The sequence below is a fragment of the Tursiops truncatus genome, chromosome 15 (assembly GCF_011762595.2).
Source record: "Tursiops truncatus isolate mTurTru1 chromosome 15, mTurTru1.mat.Y, whole genome shotgun sequence".
Taxonomy (NCBI): Eukaryota; Metazoa; Chordata; class Mammalia; order Artiodactyla; family Delphinidae; genus Tursiops; species Tursiops truncatus.
The window spans coordinates 81,739,154-81,760,467 of record NC_047048.1 but is presented as its reverse complement, the minus strand read 5'-3'; the positions used below and the strand labels follow the sequence as shown (position 1 = coordinate 81,760,467).

General features: G+C 53.7%; 1 protein-coding gene across 1 annotated transcript in view; it reads left to right on the top strand.

Moving 5' to 3' along the window:
• APCDD1L (APC down-regulated 1 like) overlaps nt 1-21,062 on the top strand; it is a 58,460-nt gene extending 37,398 nt beyond the window's left edge. The window contains exons 5-7 of the mRNA XM_073793310.1: nt 12,207-12,345; nt 15,303-15,855; nt 20,292-21,062. Coding sequence (XP_073649411.1) covers nt 12,207-12,345; nt 15,303-15,855; nt 20,292-21,062 — 1,463 coding nt within the window. The remainder of the gene's footprint in view (nt 1-12,206; nt 12,346-15,302; nt 15,856-20,291) is intronic.
• Nucleotides 21,063-21,314: the final 252 nt, after the last annotated feature.

Below are 21,314 nucleotides of genomic sequence, written 5' to 3'. Positions count from 1 at the left end.
GGATTCTGCCTCTGGCTCCACCTTTACCCTCTGTCCTCGCCCCGCGTGTGCCTTGTAGACAGATGTGCGGCCCCAGCCGGCTCCTCATGACTGGCTCTCCTCGATGCCCTGTCAGCTCCTCAAATCGCGCACCCCCAAAACGGAACTCTCCCCAGGTCTCCATCTCAGGAATAGCACCACCAGCTCCCCCAGTTTCCTGGCTGAGAGCCCGCATAGCCACGACACCTTCCTCCCTGCCTTCACGGCACGTCTCAGCAGCCCCAGGCTGGCTTTCCCATCTCCGGCACCCCACTTCCCCAGCCTCGCCTCCACACCTGGGATCTGAGGTGGTCTCCCACGGGTCACCTTAAGCCCCTCCTTCCCCTCTGCGACATACACTAGGTCGTCCTTAACACAAGCCAGCAGGGCCTTAGCGCCTTGGTCCCCAGCCGCCTGTCATTGCGTGTCACCAACAGCAATCTGGCCACATCTGATTGCTACTGTCCTATAATTGGGTCAACGTTTCTCTCCAAATCAACGAACTCATTTTCACTTATTTTTAAAGATAACCTATCCTTGTATGCTCTAGCCTCGTGCTAACAAAATCCCAGGCTGGATGTGTCAGTTATCCAGCTGAGTCGAAATAGACTTGTAACTACTCAGATGTAAACTGCCCATCACCTACGCCTGGAATCAGCGGCAGTGCCACCCAGGTAAGCACGGGGCGCTCGGGAAAGCACTGCCTTTCAAAACGTCCACCTGCGCTCCGCCCCCGCACCGCGGCGCTCCCTCTGCTTGAAGCACACTCCCCGCTCCCCCGGTGCCGGCAGGCCTCCCGTGCAGCTCCTGCCGCTAGCTAATGACGTCTGGCTCAGTCCGGCTGCTGGTTCACACCTCCCTGCTACGTGCTCAGCCTCTGCCCAGTGCCCATTAGGCGCTCTCCACCTGTCAAGCAGTTCCTAACTCCCTATGGCTCTCAAGGAGCCCGAGGGGGGCGAGGCTCCTCCTGGCGGCCCCCTCCTTGTGCCTCCCTTCAGCAAACCAGACCAGAGCACCTCCACTTATCCACTGGGTCCTCACACCGAGCCTTCGGGGTTGCCCTGGCTCAGAGCATCAGGCCCTGAGCCCTTGTAGAAGCATCTTTGCACCCCGTGGTCAGGCACACGGTAGGTGCTCTGTCGTGCAGAGACCAGGGGCTGTGCGTGCCTTTGGAAGGAGAGTGGAGTTTCCGGGTAACAGAGCTCGTTTGCAGTTTGGGCCTTTCCACCGACCAATTAGCGTGATGGAAGCTAGACACTCTGAGAGACTCTTTTTCGGAGTCTCTGTTTGCTCGTCTGTAAAATGGGGGGCAATCTCAATACCAACCCCAAAGGTTTGATGTGAGGACCCAGTGGATAAGTAATCGTGGGCTTTGCCGACTCTACAGCTTCACAGAAACGTGCGCCTTATTATTAGGATGGTAACAAGATGCCCGATGACTAATCCACTGCGCTCATCCAATTAGCACTGCTGCTGTCCCCTCGGTGAGCGGCGCGCTCTCTCCCCAGGATAAGAACGCAGCCATCCAGGGTCGCAAGGGAGGGCAAGAATTACAAGCCTGTTTATTTAACATTTAGGAAGCCGGCGTATTTTCCTGTACCTTGCCTGTGACACTAAAGCCAATATTTGCGTCTTTGGGATTCTATTTGTATGGTAATTTAAAAATAGGGTTCGGACTTACAGCCGGCCTTTCTCCCGAAACTCCAAAAGCACATTAATTTTCTAGACAGTAAAATAATGCCGTAATTAAATATTACCATTTCTTTTAAAATAAAATCCAGTAACTCCCAACAAAATAGGTTTTTCAAAACATGATGTAGGTTCTCTCTCAAAATCGCACTCTAGGGAAATTCCTTATTTCGAGTGTATGGAAGAGACCACGAACTTAATCTCAACACAGTGTAAGAAAAATTGACTTGTTAAATGACAATAATTTTCTCGCATTTAAAATCTCCGCGCCTCCTGTCATGGCTGACCCGAAGGCCCCCCTGTATGCGTGTTTGGGGAAAGGCCCCGAGGAGCCACGATGGTTGGTTTCACTGTTGATGAAGCTTCCCAGATGCCCTTTCTTGTGGTTCCAACTGGAGTGTTTGCTCTGCGTTGCAAACTTCTTCGAAAGAAGAAGGAAAGGAGGCGAGGCTAGGGGAGCCCGTGACCCTCGCCCTTCGGTCTCCAAATACGCCCTCTGTGCAAGCGGAACCCAAGACCTCCCACGTGGAAGGAAGCATGCTCCCCGGCGCTGGCCTTCCAGGGGCTCCCTCTTCGCCAAAGCCAAGGTGAACGGAGGGAGCCCGGAGGCGCTCGGGGGGAGGCCGGGTCTGGAGGAGGCGGTGCCGGGTTTCATCCGGGGCCGCCCAACCGCCCCAGCCGAAGCTCAAGAGGGCCCCCTTGTGGAAACTCCCGAGAACAGCCCCGTAAGTGATGCACTTCCCCCAACGCGGGGGCTGCTCCCCGGACCCCCGCCCACACACAAACAGACCCAAAGGCACTCAATGGAGACCGACAGACTCCATCCTACTCTCCTCGAAGCCTAAATAATTCTGTGAGACAAGAAGACTCTTGGGCCCTCCGGGGAAGACCTGGTGGAGAAGCAGTTCCTAAGGCCCCGTGAAGAGTTAAGCCCCTGAAGCTGCCGCCCCGAGATCCCTACTCCTGCGCCCTTCTCCGGGAGTCTTCACCGCGATTACACAAACGTCTTCTTTCTTACTGAATGTGTCAAAACCTTGTGATCACCTCTGCCAAATTCCTGTTCTGTAGAGCAATGGGAGCTTCAGTCTCCTGCCAAGAGAGCGAAGAAGGATTCAATCCAGCGGGAGACTTCTAGACACACGTTCTGCTTAGCAAACACTGACTTGTAACTACATCCCTCGGGGCAGGCACCAGAATGTTCCGCGAGACCGAGCCAGGTTCAGAAGCCCGGAGAGATCTCACATTCTATCTCTCCAGGCCCCAACTCCCCCTCGCCGCACCCCTCAAAGCACAGGGCTGAACGTTGGTATCCATGGACAGCACTGACCAAATTTGGTATAAATTAGGAACATCTAAGGGGCCAACGTGCAGACCTGGGAACACAGGCGCTAAGGCTGAGCGAAGGAGGCCTTGTCTCCAAGACACCAGAACATCTGGGTGAAAAGGGAAACACTTCCATCAATCACCCTGATGCCTTGGCTGTTTGGAAACAGCTGGGCTTTGGCTGGAATTTTCCAGTTTTCATCTGGGTGGAAGCCCCAGCCAGAGCGAGGAATAATTAGTATTATCATGGGGCTGAGGGAGCTTTGATGTGAACGGTTTTCGTGCTGGAACAATCCTAAACAAACAAACAAAAACTGGCTGATGAGCCAGGCCTGGCGGGCTAGACTGTCTTCCAAACCCCCCATTCCTGTCCCATCCCGTGAGCTGTGCGTTTCCACTTCCATTAGCAGGAAACGCTCAACACAGGCCGCGGGGAGATAGCTACACGGTCAGCCACTCCCCTTGACAAAATGTCTTCAATTTTGCAAACACAAACATAAAACAGTCCCCTTCTCCACGTGGCACCAATTAGGTCCACCTTTTCCACCGGCCCCCCTGGTCCAGCCCAAGCCGGGACTTTTAACCCAGAACGGGGGAAACGGTGACAAACCAAGCTATGTCCCTTCAGTAGCCCTTCAACACACTGACACCCGAGTCTGAGGCCCTCCAGCGCCTCAACGGCTCAGAATCTGTTTTTCCAGGCACGGGGTCGCTCCAAAATTCCTCAGGGCAACTTTAAACTCTGAGCTCACCAAGGAAAAGAGGGCACGTGTCACAGTCCCGGGATGCTGCAGGGCTGGGAGGTGGTGTGCACTTCTTTCTAGAGCACACCATCTCTGAGCTTCCCAAGAATGCAAAGTCCATCCTGCCTCACGCCCACGCCCCAGCCCTGAAGGCAAAGACTCTCAGATTAGATGGATAATGAGATTCAATTATGACCAAATGAGGGACATATGAGGAATGTGAAGGCCAGCCACCCACACCAGAGGGGAAGTTTAGGCTCCTTAGAATTCAAAGTTTGTCTTCATATTTCTGTGATTTGCTGGTACTGTCATAGCGCGCCAATCTGTAACCCTCTCCGGGGAGTTTAGACGGAGACTCTGCGTGCCTTTTGTGCGATGGCTTCATTGGAAAGCACAGCTTTTGCTGTAGCAACACGGTGACAGCTGCCATTTCAACAGCCGGTTTCTGAAGCTTGTTGGCGAAACATTCTCTGTGTGCTGTTGCACACCAGCCCATCTTGATTTGTAAAAGGCGGCCGCCTCTAATCAAGAGAGGTTATTTTTTTGGGAGGGGATTTTTATTTAAATGTGCATAAGCTTCCAAGTACAAACATTCTAGGTGAATTACCTCAAGCTAAGGATTTTGAAATAAACCACAGGGTTTCAGACTTTTTTCTTTTTTTAAGCAAGAGAACCCTTTTTTCAAAGCAGATCTTAATTAGCCTCCCAGAGCAAATGGCAGAGGCTGCAGGGGCTAAAGCAGAAGGTGGGAGGCCAGAGCCCCACTCACTGGGTCCCCCCTTCTCTCCTGAAAAAAAACACCTGTGGGCTTCAGAAAACAGCTTGAAACCTCTGATGCAGCGAAATCTGACACACACATCCCATTCCTGAGCTGGAGCTTTGCTTCCAATACAGCAGCCGCCAGCCACGTATGGCCCCCGAGGCCCTGAAATGTGACCCATCTAAACTGAGTTGTGCTGTGAGCGTAAATATATGCCCGATTTCGAAGACTTGTCTTTGAAAAGGCATATAAAATATCTCATTACTGGTTTTCATATCTATTACCTGTTGAATTTATACATGTTGCATGTATTACATATACGATTGGGGGCTGGATAAAAATATCGTTAAAATTAATTTCACCTGCTACTTTTCAGCCTTTTTAATGCGTGACTCACAGTCTCTGTTTATTGAACAGTGCCGTGGAGCTAGATGGAGCCTTCCTTGGGGGTGGAGAACCATAGCAGGGTCCTGGTTTGGCTGGGGCAGGTCCCAAGGGTCAAAAAGGCTATGAAGCCAAGGGCCCGGCATCAGGTTCTTAGGCCAGATCTGGCCCATCCTCAAAACTCTCTGCAGGGCTTGATGCCCAGACTTGAATCTCCCTTTGCCTCTACTTCTCTTTCCTCTCTACCTGCCTGGATCAATCAGGGTCCCCAGCCTGCTGGGAACTCCCTCACTGACCACCCTTTCACCCTCAGCCAGATTCCTAGTGATCCCAGCAGCTGCTAGCCTTCTCTTTCTCCACTTCCATTTCAAGCCTGACCCTAATAGCCACACACGTGATGGAAATCACCAACCAAGTTTTAGGAGGAGGAACCTCAAGGGGGTGGGAGGAATGTCAACAAGGAATTCACGTGCATTGGTCTTAGGGAGCACGTCATTCATTCATTCAACTAAAAGTAGCAATCACAACGAGCACTTATTGAGTGTCTACTATGTGAAGGCGTTGTTCTAAGTGCTGTCCATGTACTGACACAACAAATATTTATTTAGCATCCATCGGGCACTGTGCTAGGGGCTGGGAATCAGCAGGGAGCAAGAGAGATAAGGGCCTGTCCTCGTGGGAAGGAAAGGAAAAGAAAGGAAAGGAGAGAAAGGAAAAGGAAAGGAAAGGAAGAAGGAAAGGGGAAAGGAAGGAAGGAAGGAAGAGAAAGAGAGAAAGAAAAGAGGGAAGGAAGGAAAGAAGGAAGAGACGAAGGAAGAAAGAAGTTGAGGCACCTGGGGTGACACCTCAGTAGCAGTGAGCACCCAGCACCTACATCTTGGTTTCTAAATACTATTCTCCAATAAAAGGAACCAGGACTCCTTGGAGAAATGGCTGATTCCAGGGCTGGGTCGGGAAAAGTACAAAGTGAGCCTGGAAGATCTTCTAGTGCCAGAAAATGAGGACACACTCAAAAAAAAAATGACAAGTGCATGTAAAAAGGACCCAGGATGGAGTCCTGGAGCTTGATGGAGTCAATGGAGCTCCCAATGGCCAAATCAGGGACAATTTGAGCCACAAAGTAAATAATGACAGCAATGGATTGTAACCTATAAACTAAATATCCCTGAGTTCATACTAAGACAAATAATAATTGAATAAAGAGATAAACAGGGAGAAGGGACAGCGCTTCCTTACAGCACAATTCCAATCAATAAATCCAGAAAGTTACAGATAATACAATAAAAAATAAATCCAGAAAAGAATGATGCAACTAGAAAATGACCATTTGGGAAACACCACAGTAATAACTGTTGTAAGTAAGAATCATCAACGGTCATCAATAGATGCTAAAATTAGTGGGAGGAGTATAATGGAAAACAAGATATTTGCATGAGCTCTAAGTATATCCACATAAGATAATTATTAATGACAAAGAGGAAAGGAGTAATTTAACAGTGGAGAAACCTGGCAGACACCTCCTTAAGCAAGTGGTCGAAGTTAACATCACCAGCGTTGGGACAAACTGACACCTCGTACCTCCTGAAGCAACGACTGAGAGGGGCACAAACACTGCTTCCCTGGGGTTCCTGCCAAAACTGCCCAAGATGAATAAAATCATGAATAAACATCGGAAAACCCCAACCCGAAGAACGCACTTCAGAATAATTGGCCAGTACTCTTCAAAAGTGTCAAGGCTGTGAAAGACGTAAACCAAAGAAGCATCTCTGATTGAAGGGTGCTGAAGAGACGTGGCAACTAAGTGTGACGTGTGATCCTGGATTGGATCCTGGACCAGAAAGGAGACGTTACTGGGACAACTGGTGAAATCCGCATAGGATTTGTAGACTCATTCTAACATGGGATCGGTGTTCATTTCCTGGTTTTGATCACTGTACTATATATCTTTGCAAGATGTTAACCTTTGTGGAAACCAGGTATACTAGAGCTCTTTCTACTGCTTTGGCAAAATTTCTGTAGGTCTGAAATGATATCAACTTGAAAAGTCAAAAAATAAAAGTAAATAAAACACAGCAAGCAGGTAAGTAATTGAGAGAGGTGAGGAGTGCTGCACAGGTGAGATGGGACGGGCAGAATAGAAGGGAATGTTTGATATCAGCCTGCCGGGCAACACCGATTATGCTGAGACCCCAGTGAGTGGGAAGCACCCAGCTCAAAGCAGAGGGAGAGATGCTCCGGCCGAGGAACAGCGTTGCGACAGCCCTGAGGCAGGAAAGAGTTTGCTATTCATCCCTAGGAACACACAATAGAGAATCATGGGGGGGGATCTGATGTACGGCCGTGGAAAGACAGGAAGACAACCGATGTTGAAGGGCCCTGGAGATCATAAGGAAAAGCGTGGAATGTTACTCCAAGTGTGTTAGGAAGTTTTTGGCCATTGTGTAAATTTCCTTTGAGACACTTAACGATTCTTTGAAATTATAATCCATGGTGGGACCACTTGATTAATGCCAGCCTCTCCGAGAGAACAGGAACTCCGGCCATCATGTGCCGCTCTACAAAGGCATGTAACAGCCATGCAAGGTTCATGTGGGGGAGGAGTAGACGGACAAAGGTTAGGGTGCTGGGAGACCTGGGTGGCCCTTGGTATCGGCTGTGAATTGAATTGCATCCCCAAAAAGATATGTTCAGATCCTAACCCCTGGTACCTGTGAATGTGACCGTATTTGGAAATAAGGTCTTTACGGATGTAGACGCAGTCATATCGGATCAGGGTGGACCCGAATCCAGTGACTGGTGTCTTTATAAGAGAAAGAGAGGGAGGTTTGGATACAGAGCTGCAGACACACAGAGAAGAAAGACGGCCCTGTGACGACAGAGGCAGAGATTGAAGGGATGAAGCTATAAGCCAACGATGCTTGGAACCCCCAGAACTGGAAGAGGCAGGAAGGACCCTCCCCCAGAGTCTCAGGAGAGAACGCGGCCCTGCCCACCCCTTGATTTCAGACTTCTGGTCTCCAGACGGTGAGAGAATAATGTCCTGCTGTTTTCGGTCCCCCAGTTTGCTGTCCTTTGTGGTGGTGGCTCCAGGACACACAGCCGTGAGGGGAAGTGATGTGTTAGCCTCCGTCTCTCCCTCTTCGTTCTGTGCACCCCCCTCAGGCTATTGACCGCGTTTACTTATTAAATAGTTACTTATTAAATATTATTTACTTAAAGTATTACTTAATTTTTTAAAATCCAGTTCAGACCAAGCCCCTGTGAAAACTCAGTCTTGTCCTTGGCAATGCGGGCTGTGAAAGCACAATTTTGCTACGGTAACTGCAGCTGCTTTCTAACACCCTTTACAATCAACGCCTAACTGCTGGGATAAGAAATGCTCACCACTGCACCTCGAATCACCTGGCACACCTCCCAGAACCTCAGAACAAGCCAATTAGGATGGGGGGGGGACAAAAAACAGTGCTTTTCTTTTGCCTTTTGCCCCTAAAAGAAAGGTATCTGAAGACCTGATTATTTCTCCATCTGCTCTGGCTACAAACCCCATGTCTTTTCTCCACCCCTCCCACGCCCCACCATTGATTCAGACCTACACTTTTCACGTTCTTTGAAGAAAACACGGATGGTGGACCTGGGTGTAAATCTTCTCCCAAGGCTCCATTTTTCATCTGGAAAATGAAGATAATCACGTCCATCTAATAGAAGTGTTGTGAACAGTAGATAAGAAAAGGGAAGTAGATAAGAAAGGGGTAGATGTTTTTTATTCCACTTATACAAAATATCCAGGATAGGCAAATCCATAGAGACAGAAAGCAGATTACTGGCTGCTAGGGTTTGAGAGGAAAGAGGCGTGGAGAGTGACTGCTGATGGGTACGGAGTTTCCTTTTGGGGTGATGAAAAATTCTGCGACTAGACAGAGCTGATGTTTGCATAGCCTGGTGAACATCTTAAGTGCCACCGAATTTTAATTGTATGCTTTAAAATGGTTAAAATGGTGACTTTCATGTTAGGCGTATTTTACCATATTTTATTTGTTAATTGGATAAGAAGCAGCTGCCTGGGGTAGGGTGGCCAAGTCTCTCCACCCTCTGAACCTCAGTTTCTTCATCTGCAAAACGGGGGCATTGACTGAACCTGGACCATGGGCAGTTGTGCAGATGACACCTGCTGGTCCATAGGTATGGCCGCCACCTGGAAGCACTCCATCAGTGCACCGACAGGCTGCCTTCCCTGGGATTCCTGGGTGAGACAACGTCCGCTCAAGACAGACTCCAAGGTCTCCCTCCCCACTAAGACCCCAGGCAGGTTCCACACGACGTTTGCCATGTAGCCTGCTCCTGGCGTTCTGACTCATGATCATACAACAGGCTGGAGCAGATCATATTTTAAACCCCAGTAGCCTGGTCTGAGCAATTCGACGCTCTGGATTTAATTCTGCAGGTAATTTGAACGATGCGATCTAATTTCAAATGTCCTGCTCTTATGAGTGCAAAAGCAGCATAATTTTTAATTAGTGGGTAAACAGTAAATAATGGATGGCGGTAAGTGGACACCACTGTTAATTAAAAATCCATGGTTGATAAAAATCAATTTGGCCCACGCATTTAACTCAGTCTATCAGGTCCCCAGGAAAAGTTGTGCAAGCCGGCCCAGGGCACCATCTGCTTTCAGTTGTGGTTCCCTGAGCTCAGACTTTTCTAGGGGAGAAAAGAGGGAGAGAAAGGAAAGAAAATCTATAAGCTACCTCCAAAGCTGGGACTGGAAACATTTCATGAGTTCATTTCTAGTCGGTTGGTTTCATTTTTGCAACCTTGAAGCTGAAGGTTCAGCCGAGAGGCAGTGTCATGCTCCACTCGGGTTTTTACAAAGAAGGGCTCCAGTTGCGTTTTGCATGTACATGTTCTGAATATGGTGAGATTTCACCGTATCTCTTTGTCTCCTGACTTAATTAAATCCCCATTTCTCGCAGAAAAGCAAGACAAATAAAACACACTTAGCGGGAACATACCATCTCAGGATTCGTGTCAAAATATAACGTCGTGAAGGCGACATCTCTTCAACGCGCCTTCAGAGGGAGTACCTGGGGGAAAGGCTCGTTTCCTTTTGGACAGAAAACATTTCCTCAAGAAATCAAGCTTTGTGGAAGCAGCGCCAATGTCATATTCGGGGCCTGTTCACGGTTTTGCTCTGAGACATAAGCTTGATTTTCCTACCACGCAAATAACACCCACCCCCTTTTGACCTTTTTCTTCCCTTTGCTCCCATCCATTCCCCAAATCAACACTTGCGTTGTCAAGCTTCACTGACAACCAGTGATGTTCAAATTAACCCGCAGAATTGGATCCAGGGGACCCAGAGGGTCCGGGTGAAGTTGATTTCAGGAGCACAAGAAGGCGTGAGCCGTGGACGCGGATGCACGTATGTCCCAGCTCAGGATTCCCGACGGGGCCATGCTGGGCGTTTGGCCCAACGTGCATGCCCATCCGTACACCCCAACATCCTGGCTCTGGTCCCCAAAAGGCTAGACGTGCCTGAGTTAACACAGAACCACTCCTTCAAGACTGCCCTTGGCGTGGACTCACTGCAGAATGGCCCTGAGAGCCTTTGGGGCAGCCCAAGTGCCCACTGTCCGCGGGGACACCACAGCCCTAGTACCCTGGTTGTTAGTTTTCATCTCTCTTATTTGGCTGTTTAAAGCCTGTAAACCAGGTATAGGATACAGCAGGAATATACAGGGACTCAGGGCTACACGGGACTACAGGGCTACACTCATTCCTTCATTCCTGTAGCCACGGGACTACAGGGCTACACTCATTCCTTCATTCAGCCCCTCCCCCTGCCTGCAATGCAAAAGGGCCACGGTTAATCCGTCAGGCCACAGCTGACGGCCTGGCTCGAAGCCCGGCTCTGCCACCGCGGGCAGCCTGGGCCCCAGGCCAGCTAAGCCCAGGTCGCCCAGCCCGTGGCTCTACCCATCAGAGGCAGCGATGCCAACACCACCTCCTGGGCTGACGTACGCAAATGTAAGATAATACAATAAAAATACACGGAGCCGGTCCTGAGTGAACGGGAACCACTGAGGCCGTATCGTGGTCCCCGTCGGTGTCACTCCAGTATTCGCAGCTGGTCCCTGGGGACCCCGAGCGTCTCCCGGTGAGACCCCAGACCTCCAGGAAAGTGAGGAATCCACTGTGAGAGGCCGAGGGGGGCAGAGAGCTTGGGGGCCACGGGCCCCGTCAGACGGCTTCGAAGGGGCAGGGCGGGGACCCCAGCCTCCCTGGCCGAACTGCCCTTCCTGACCCTGCCAGGACCACGTGACTGTGTGCTGGGGGGTGGGCAGCAGGGGGCACCATGCATTCACTCCTCACTCAGCCCACACGCCCTCCCGGGCCTCCTGGACCGGCCCAGCAGGTCTCTCCAGCTGCCCGCCATCTCTGCCAGGCCCCCGCGCCCCCCGACCCACTTCAGCCACAGGCGTGGTGGGACGAAGTGTCCCGGGAAGGCCTGTCGCAGGAGCGGGGCCGGCGGGTCGAGGCGGCCGCCCCTGAGCGCAGCCTGTCGCTGTAACATCGGGATGCCGCCCTTCACCAGGCTTCCCATACATCCCGCCATCGGGGCTGCGTCAAGTCCGACTCTGAGCAGGGATTACAGGGAACTGCTGCTCTTTGGCAGCTGAAGGCCCTGGTGGTCTCACCTCTGAGCTGCTCCTAGAAGTGAAGCTCCCACGGCCAGGCCTGGCTTGTCTCCACGAGACGAGCCCGTCTGGAGAGGGCGGGGACCCTGGGCCTGCCCCACTGCTCACAGCCTCCTCCCTGAGGCCTCCGAGCCCTCCCCTGGCCCCGCTGCTGGCCTCACGCCTCAGCCTGACCCCACCACACGCATCCCGAGTGAGCACCACGGTGAGCCGGCGCCGGCCAGGTCCCACCCGTGGGGATGGACGACACCCGGGCCTGGCACCACGGAGGGACCATGAACGGAGTGGCCACGCGCGGCAGGCACAGGTCTGGCCGCTCCAGGGGCAGAGGTCAAGCAGAGCCCGGGCTCCTGGTGGGAGGGGGTGGGAGTCCCACCGTCTGGCCCCGTCTGAGTCCAGGCTGCCTCCTGTCCCGGGTGCAGGGCCCGTCCGCCACTGCCCGGCGGCACTCGGCCACGGCAGGCAGGCGCGCAGAAGGCAGATGGGTCCTGAGGCTGACTCGAGGCGCCCCGATCTGGGGAGCCCATTGCTGGCCAGGCAGGTGAAGAACCAGGGTGTGCTGGGATCACTGACCCGGGTCCGTCTGCTTTGCAGCCCACACTGCAGAGGCAGCCGGGATGGCAGAGGGTAGCCGCCTGCGCTGGGGACCACATTGCCAGCAGCTCCTGCCCAGCAGAGCGCCCGTCACCGCACTGCTGCCCCCACGCCTGGACGGGCCCTGGATCTCCACTGGGTAAGACCCTGCTGAGGTCACGCTGACCACAGGCCCCTGGGCTTGGAGGCTTCACCCACCCTGAGCCTCAGTGTCCCATATCTGTGAAACGGGTACAATTCGTGCAACTGTCCAGAGGCCTGCCAAGCACGTGCTTGCTGTCGCCCTCCCCAGAGTGAGCCTGGCAGGTCGGGACTGTGTCGGGCATCCCGCCCCAGCCACAGACAGCAACTGGAGGAAATGCCCTTGTTCCACACACTGAGCACCTGCTGTGCAAACACTTACTGAGGAGCTACTATGAGCTGGGTGCAGGGGGAGCTGCGGCGGAGACAAGCCCTAAACAGAAATAAGTGACTTAAACTTGAGACGGTGGAAGACATAAAAGGGAGGATGTGAGAGTGAGCGGCCCGGGAGGGCTCTTTCGAGGGCGGTCACAGAAGGCTTCTCGGAGATGGTGACATTCAGTCGAGATCTGAAAGGAGGAAGGAGTCAGCCATCCAGGGAGCCAGGGGCAGAGCCAGGCAGAGGCAGCAGCTGGTGCAAAGGTCCCGAGACCGGAAGGAGTAGGCCAGAGAGGGCCCGGGGTCCTGCCTGCCCATCCAATTCTCCTTCTAACTTGACAGGCTCACCTGACCTTTCAGAGGCCTCAGTGCTGCTCTGGGGCGATGGGCTTTGTGCTCTGCCCTCATGTGCGGGGCAGCCAGCTGGGTCCTCCCTCCCAGTGTCAGGGAGAAGGAAGGCAGTGTCCTCCTCCACACCTAGTACATCCCCTCCTCCCCGGCCAGCCCCTTGGGCCAGTCCCATCCTGGGGTCAGGGACTGGACTTTCCATGTCCTCCACGCACCTCCCGAGGTCAGGGAAAAATCCAACTGCCAAGCATCTGCTAGCGCACTGGGGGAGGAAGGGGACTTGAGTTCTGCAAAGAGGCTCTGGATGCATTCCCAGGCTCTGCCCCCTCCTCGACTCCACAGGCCAGGTGGGGTTCATGCACCACTGGCCGGGGTCACTCTGAGACAGAACTGAGACATGGGGAGGATGGGGACTGGCTGCAGGCTGTTCCTGCCCCAAGACAACAGCATTCCAGAGAGTTCTAGAAACTTCTAATACTTTCTTCCTAGAAAGTCCCCCATTGTACCCTTCAGACAGGCTTTGCTATTTTCTGGGAGTAGCGCAGGGAAAGACCCAGAGTCTGGGAACCACCGAGCTGTCTGGTGTGACCTGCTGCGTTCCTTTGGGCAAATCTTCCCACCCTCGGGCATGTGAGTCACCTCTCTCCATTTTTAACTACTGCCTGTACTGGTATTTCCTTACGATTTTTCTTTAAACCAACTTGCTTTTGTTGGTGTAAATATATTCATGCATTTTTATAGCTTTATTGGGGGATAATTGGTATACTGTGCCCACTTACAGCACTATGATTATTTTTAAAGGAAGCGTAAGATCACTATGGCTATGGGGAGCTGAGCCACTTGCCATAAATAGGAGGAAACCATAAAAAGAAAGTCTGGGCTTCCCTGGTGGCGCAGTGGTTGAGAGTCCACCTGCCGATGCAGGGGACACGGGTTCATGCCCCGGTCCGGGAAGATCCCACATGCCGCGCAGCGGCTGGGCCCGTGAGCCATGGCCGCTGAGCCTGCGCGTCCGGAGCCTGTGCTCCGCAACGGGAGAGGCCACAACAGGGAGAGGCCCGCGTACCGCAAAAAAACAAAAAAAGAAAGTCAGTGAAAACAAAACAACATCATTAAATTTTCACCTGATTCGCTGCCTGCCTAAGGCCCTGAGTCTGTTCACTTTGGGAGAAAAGGGAGATTGGTGTTAAAGACACATGAACTCCAACCGTGACTCTCTCCTTAATATAACCAGAAGGACTGAAAGAAAAGGGTGAGCGAGAACATATTTCTCCTGCTCCAGCAGCGCTGGTATGAAACATTTCGAGAAAATAACAGTACAGGTGGCACCTGGTTAGCGTAACATTGTGCAGGGGGTACCTGCCTGCTTTTTCCCGGGGAACTTGTCCACCATCCACCCCAAAGCCAGGGTGTGACTGGGGGTCTAGGAGTCATGGTTTCATCACCAGCAGAATAGGGCCCCGGGGTCAGGGCCAGCCTGACGCCTGGCTTTGCAAATAAAGTTTTATTGGCACACAACCACGCCCACCATGTACATACTGTCTCTGGCTACTTTAGCTCCAGAACCACGATCTTGAGTAACTGCCACAAAGACAGAAATACTTATTATCTGACCCTTCACTGGAAAAGTTCTCTGGTTTAGATCAACAAGCCTGTCACAGATGTGGGTGAAATGTGGTGGCAGGGGGCCCGTCAGCTTAGCCAGCGGGGAGACAATGTAAGCACCATCATTCACGATTCACTCAGCGAGGACCAGGGTTTGGGGGTCCAGTGTGTGCCAGGCCCTGGGCCAGGTGCCAGGAACCCAACGGGGAGGGAACAGGCAGGACCCTGCCCCCAGGAGCTCAGAGCACAGGGCTCCCCAAATGGTGCGAAGGAGCCCCCGTTTCTTAAGCTCCTCCCAGGTGCCACCACTGTGCTGGCTGCTTCCTCGAAACCCTGACTGTGCATCCAGGGCCTCCCGGTCCCAGAGGAAGGAGCCAGGCGTTATCCAGGCTCACGATCCTCGGGAGGAACGGAAATGGGATTTGAACCCGGGTCCTCTGGCTGCAAAGCCTGTGTGTTTCTTGGGCCAAGGGGGAGCCGTGGGACCCACGGGGAGCCGGGCCAGGAGGGTGGATGTCCGCTGAAAAAGGCATTTGGGATGGCATGAAGGACAGCTTCTGCTGAGGCCACAAGGCAAGAGTGGAAGGCCCCCAGCCCTCAAAGTGGGGCTGAGATCAGTTGGGGAAACTGAGGCTGCAGGCTCCCAGCCCTGAGCTGAGGCCTGAAACAGAGGCTGTAGGAGGGGGATCCCGGAGCGAGGCTGGGGGACTCACTGCTCTGCCCAACCCCCCTCTGCCCCCGCAGCTGCGAGGTGCGCCCGGGACCCGAGTTCCTCACCCGCTCCTACACCTTCTATCCCAACCGCCTCTTCCGCGCCTACCAGTTCTACTACAGGGACCCCTCGTGCCGGGAGCCCGCCCACTCACTGCTCATCAAGGGCAAGGTGCGCCTGCGCCGGGCCTCCTGGGTCACCCGGGGCGCCACCGAGGCCGACTACCACCTGCACAAGGTGGGCGTCGTCTTCCACAGCCGCAGCGCCCTGCTCGACGTGGCTGGGCGCCTGGACCAGAGCCGGGCCGGCCGGGCCTGCGCGCACCGCCTGCCCGCCGCCCGGGCCTGGCTGCCGGGGGCCCTGTACGAGCTTCTGGGTGTCGGGGCTGAGCGGGACTGCGCGGCCGCCCTGGGCTTCACCATGCACGAGCTCAGCCTGGTCCGTGTGCAGCGCCGCCTGCAGCCCGAGCCCCGGGACGCGCCCCGGCTGGTGGAGGAGCTCTACCTGGGGGACATTCACACCGACCGGGCGGAGCGGCGGCACTACCGGCCCACCGGTTACCAGCGCCCGCTGCAGAGTGCCCTGGTGAGTCTGGGGCCCCGGGAGGGCGAGCTCTGACAGCCTGTGGGATCTGCCTCTGCCTAGGGCCCTCTCTGCACAGCCCCCCCTCCCCCCACCCCCCACCCGCACTGGTCTGCTTGCCTCAGGACCTTTGCACATGCTCTTCCCGCTGCTCGAGACATCTTTTCTCAGGTCTGTACAGAAGGAACTCCTGGGGAGTCTTCTGGAGTGTGGTCCTCCTGACATTCTCCTCGTGGACCCGGCAGGGTCCCTTCCTGCCCCTGCTATGCACGGGCAGGTCCCCCCTCCCTCAGTTCCCGGCTCAGACGTTCCCTCCCATCCCCACTCTGCACGGTTCCCGGCACCCGGCACACTCTGGGCTGCACTGTTTGTTTACTGGCTGACCGTCTTCTCCCAATATCACCTGTGGCGGGGGAGGCCCTGTGCCCCTCCGTGTCCCCACAACTGGCCCAGGGGCTGGCACACGGGCTGGGCCAGTAAATGCTGGTGAATGAACTAGGGGGGCGGCTCCTCCAGAGCTCTGCCAGGCGGCCGCACAGCCCTCAGAGGCCCCTCTGGAAAGCTCCGTGTGGATCCACTGTTACCCCACAGCCAGCAGCGCTGAGCGCTCCCCGTCATAGTAACATCAGGCGGAGCAGCGCTTTCTCAGACTCTGTTCTCAAGATGCCGGCACCTGGGCATCTTCTTAGAAAGCACAGTCAAGTTTGCGGGTCTGGCCTGGGATTTTGCATTTCTAACAAGCTCCCAGGTGGTCCATGGACCACCCTCTGGGCAGGAGGCTGCAGTCTAAAGGGAGATGCCCTCTCTTTGAGATGTGCCCACCCCAAAGTGAATTTCACGTAAGTCAATTAACCTAGACTTCAGCTTAAAGACATCACAAACATACTCTCCTGATTTGGGGAAGATCTGATAGCCCTTTTTTGTCCGACGAGCACACAGGCAAAAAGAAACTGAACTTTATGTATGTAAAGTTCTCCTGGCACATAGCACAGAGCCTGGTGGGCAAGGCTAGGGCCTCGTGACCACTCCAGTGAGTCTGGTGAAACCCCAGGACCCCTCCTCAGAAAAATATTTGTAAAAGCATAAAATAAAAGACATGGGATTTAAACAGAAACCAATTCTATGAAAAGAGTTACCCAAGTCTTAAAACACTCTGAGGTGGGATTACTATGAATGGCAATTCTTTATTCTCCCTATTTCAAAGTAGCAATGAGTGTAAACAGTGTTTCTAGTATCTGCAACACTGTTAATATAAGATCGGCCACGAAGCAGAAGTTTCCACTGAAGTTACAGGGGTCTGTTGCCCACATTCACAATTAGAAGAAACTTTTGATTTTAGGTTGAGGTTTGTAAACATGAAGTCGAGGTTAGGACTCTGGGTTAGGAATGTCTGTAGGAAATACCCAAGGGATATCTTTCAAAAGTGAGAATGGACGGATGGATGGGGGAATGGATGAGTTCAGGCATCCCTGTCAAGTGCTCTTTGAGCCCACAGGCAACCCTCACATGTTCAGCATGTACTGAGTGCCTGCTGTATACTAGACACTTACGGAATTAAACCGGACGGGGCAACATGTCACCCCTGAGAGCAGCCTCTTGTCAAAGCATCCCCAGTGTGTGTGTGGGGGAGGGGCACCAGGTTTCAGCCCATCTGCTCTCCTTCTCCCACCTCCCTCCTCCCAACCAGAGATCTGGGTAGCAGAGAAGAAGCACAACGCGAAGCCCTCGTGATCAGAAAATCAGCCTGAGTTCTCTTCATGACCTCGAAACGATTCCCCTTTGGGCAGCCAATGTTCTAGGCTGGTCTGACGTCCATCCTTCTTAGAGCCGAGAAGGCGCTGGTGGGGGGGTGATTACCGGCACCCACCACCTCGTTAGGAGGGCACACTGCTCTGAATGCAGAGAGGACGGACCCCGGGGCACGGAGGATGACAATGTCATGTCTCCCCAGGCCAGGCTCTGGGGCTGCAGACTCCTGCCCTCCTGCTGCCTGACCAGCCAGGGTGGCCCATGCAACCTGCAATGCAGTTGCCAAGCAGAACATACAGGACCAGCAGGGCCAGATGTACGGATGTTCAATTAAATGTTCACTCACCAACCGCCCCCCTCCGCATAAGAAAACAGAAAAAGGAAGATAATTTCACAGGAGGATACACTGCAGCTAAACCCCCCAAGTAACGAATCAGTCATTACCTTATGCTCTCCGGAGCCCAAGCCTTGCCCACAACCCAAACCAGATGGTAAACATGAACACTTTTAGAAGTTAATTAATTGAAAACCAATTTGATTCCCAAATTCATTGCCTGGATATAGAATCCTAATCAGTCACCGCTTGAGCAAAATCATCTAAGCCTGGTGTCGCCTCCGGGAGTTAACTAGAAACTGTATGTGCTGCTGGTGTAACTTTACATAACAGGCTGAAACCAGTAAGAGTTTGGCTTGCACACAAGTGTGAGTTCTGCTGGCTGGGGCCTTGTTTATTAACACGTGCAACTCCGGACCTGTGCACGACGATGCCTGGAAGGTTTTTGATAGAGACAGGTACTTTCTTCCATCCCCTTCCAAAGCATCAGAGAGGGAAATGCTTTCTCTCTCCCTCTCTCACCTTCAAGTCTTGCTAGTTCTCCAGCCATGCAGAAAACTGCTTGCCCCAAATTACCAACCAGCATTCCCCAGATGTCCTGTCTGCAAAAGATATCTCTTTTGAGGGAGAAAGGCAGCCCTGAGATTATTTTGGTGTAATGCACTATGTCCTGTCAATACACATGAGTGTAACAACAGTTGGAATGTGGGTTAAAATGCCTAAATGAGAGGAGACTCTTACCAGCCAGCATTCCAATTACCTGCACTCCAGCTAACTACCCAGCTTTCTTGCTTCTTTCCATCACAAACCTTTCTGTAGCCATTTATTAGCATTTCCAAGTGCCTTCTAGTCCTCTGGGTCAAAATCCCCCAAACCAAAAATAATACCGTTTTCTGTATTATGGGGAAAAAGGCAACTTTAGGTTCACCATAGAAATAAATAAGAAGAGCTTATAATGTAGCAATCCAAAATAAAAAAAAAAAAAGTCTGTTCTCAATCATCCAATATTTTCTTTCTAAACTGGAACTCCCAAATGCCCCCTTGTTTGGCATGAAACTCATCCAGCAGCAATCTATGGAAATCTTTTGTTTTTTGAACAAAAAACATTGGAGCTGTTTTCCCAGCTGGGGCGCTTCAAGATGCCGTTCCCCTTCCCTGTCCTGTGTGCACCCATGGCCCTGGGTGTCCTTCTGGAACTGCAAAAGCTGGGGACGCCTGCTTTGACAAGCGGCTGTTCCAGGACATTTACCTCTCAGAATGATGCTCTGAACTAAATTCTGGGCAGCAGCTCCCTTAAAAAAAAAAAAAAAGTCTGTATCTGGTTTCTTTTTGGCCTGGACTGAGCTTTTCCACTCCAGAATGCAGACCGACTCCCACGCAACTTGGTTTAGCATCTGCTTCCTGTTGACGTGTTTTACTGTAAACCCAGCTCATAAGAATTTATAAGACAGGGGCAACTGTAAATAAGGCCAAAGCGAGAGGAAAACAGCCTCGGGCAACTGAGGACTGTGGCCGCACCTGACAACCAGCACAGAGGGGGCTGGGTTTCCCATTATAAATAACACAAGCATGAACATCTTTGTGCCAAATCTCTTTGCAACTTTTCAGCCACGCCTCAGCACAGACGCTCAGCAAGGGGTTCCAAGGGCATGAGAATTTTAGCGGCTGTAAGGTAACAGTGCATGAAAAGTGCTCAGCACAGCTCCTGGCCCTTACGAAGCACCTAAAAAAGAATGAGTTGGGGGTGGGGGAAGTAACAACAGGCAGGAGAAAGGCAGTAAACGTGAACGGTCGAATTTCGGGAACAAGCAGGCCGGGTGTGGGAAAGGACAACTTCTTTCAAATCCCAGGACACAAGTTCCATCCGTCTCTCCTTCCTTCGTTTGCCCAATACACCTGCTGCGAGCAGGTACTGTGCTAGGCCCTGGCGATGGAGCAGGCACAGAGAGACAGCCTGGGCTTCCTGGAGCTCACTCTCCAGTGAAGCGGAAGGAGTGGAGAGCAGAGGAAATAGGGCGTGACACGTCCCTGAGCACCAGAAGGGGCTGAGGCCCACCATACAAGGGGTGGTTGGGAAAAGTTTCTCTAAGGCCTCTGAGCTGAGACTGAGAGGTCGGGAAGGAGGCAGCCAGGCTACGTGCCGGGGGGAGTTCCGGGTAGAAGCAGCAGCAGGTGCAAAGGCCCAGAGGATGGGGGAGCCGCCTGAGGTCCACGAAGAGTGAAGTGACCGTCCGGGCTGCAGGGGGGGAGGGAAGGGGTGACGGGCGGCCGGGTGCGGGACCCCGAGCCAGCCCGCCGCGGGTGCACCCTGACCTCCCCGCCTCGGAAGTCACCGCCTTCCCTTTGTCTCTGCCAGCACCACGCCCGCCCCTGCCCGGCCTGCAGCCTCATCGCCCGCTCCGACGAGCACCACCCGCCCGTGCTGCCCCGCCAGGCGGCCCTGCCCCTGCGCCTGGGCGGCCGCTGGGTCAGCCCCGGGTGCGAGGTGCGCCCTGCCGTGCTCTTCCTCACCAGGGTCTTCACCTTCCATGGGCACAACCGCTCCTGGGAAGGGTATTACCACCACTTCTCGGACCCCACCTGCCGGCAGCCCACCTTCACCGTTTACGCAGCCGGCCGCTACACCAAGGGCACGCCGTCTGCCAGGGTTCGTGGCGGCACCGAGCTGGTGTTCCAGGTCACGCGAGCCCGTGTCACCCCCATGGACCGGGTCACCACGGCCATGCTCAACTTCTCCGAGCCGAGCAGCTGTGGTGGCCCGGGGGCCTGGTACCTGGGAGCCGAGCGGGATGTCACCGCCACCAACGGGTGCCTGCCGCTGGGCATCCGGCTCCCCCACGTGGAGTACGAGCTCTTCAAGATGGAGGAGGGCCCCCTCGGGCAAAGCCTGCTCTTCATCGGACAAAGGCCCACTGACGGCTCCAGTCCCGACACCCCGGAGAAGAGGCCCACATCCTACCAAGCACCCCTGGTGCTCTGTGACAGGGTGGCCTGGGGCTTCTCCAGGCCTCCGCAGCACAGGCCTCTGCTGCAGACGCCCGTCAGTGGTGGGGGGCTGGGCCCCCCAGCGGCCCCTCTCCCCTTCCTGCTTCTGGTTCTCGGGCTGGCCTTCCTCCAGTGGCTATGAAATTGGTCTCTGACTTCCAGACGGTGCCTCAGGACACTCGTCCGACCCCATGGACTCCCTTCTGGCACAGACTCCTCCACCCGTGACCGTCCTGGACGGTTACACAGCCCGGCCTGCATCCTAAGTGGCTCAGGACCTGAGCTTCAACAGCGCCTGCAGAGCCTACACCACGGCTAGCAACGCGAATCATGACCACAAACTCGGGCACCGCAGCAACGTCAACTGCTCCGAGTTCCTAAGCGCTCACTCCCA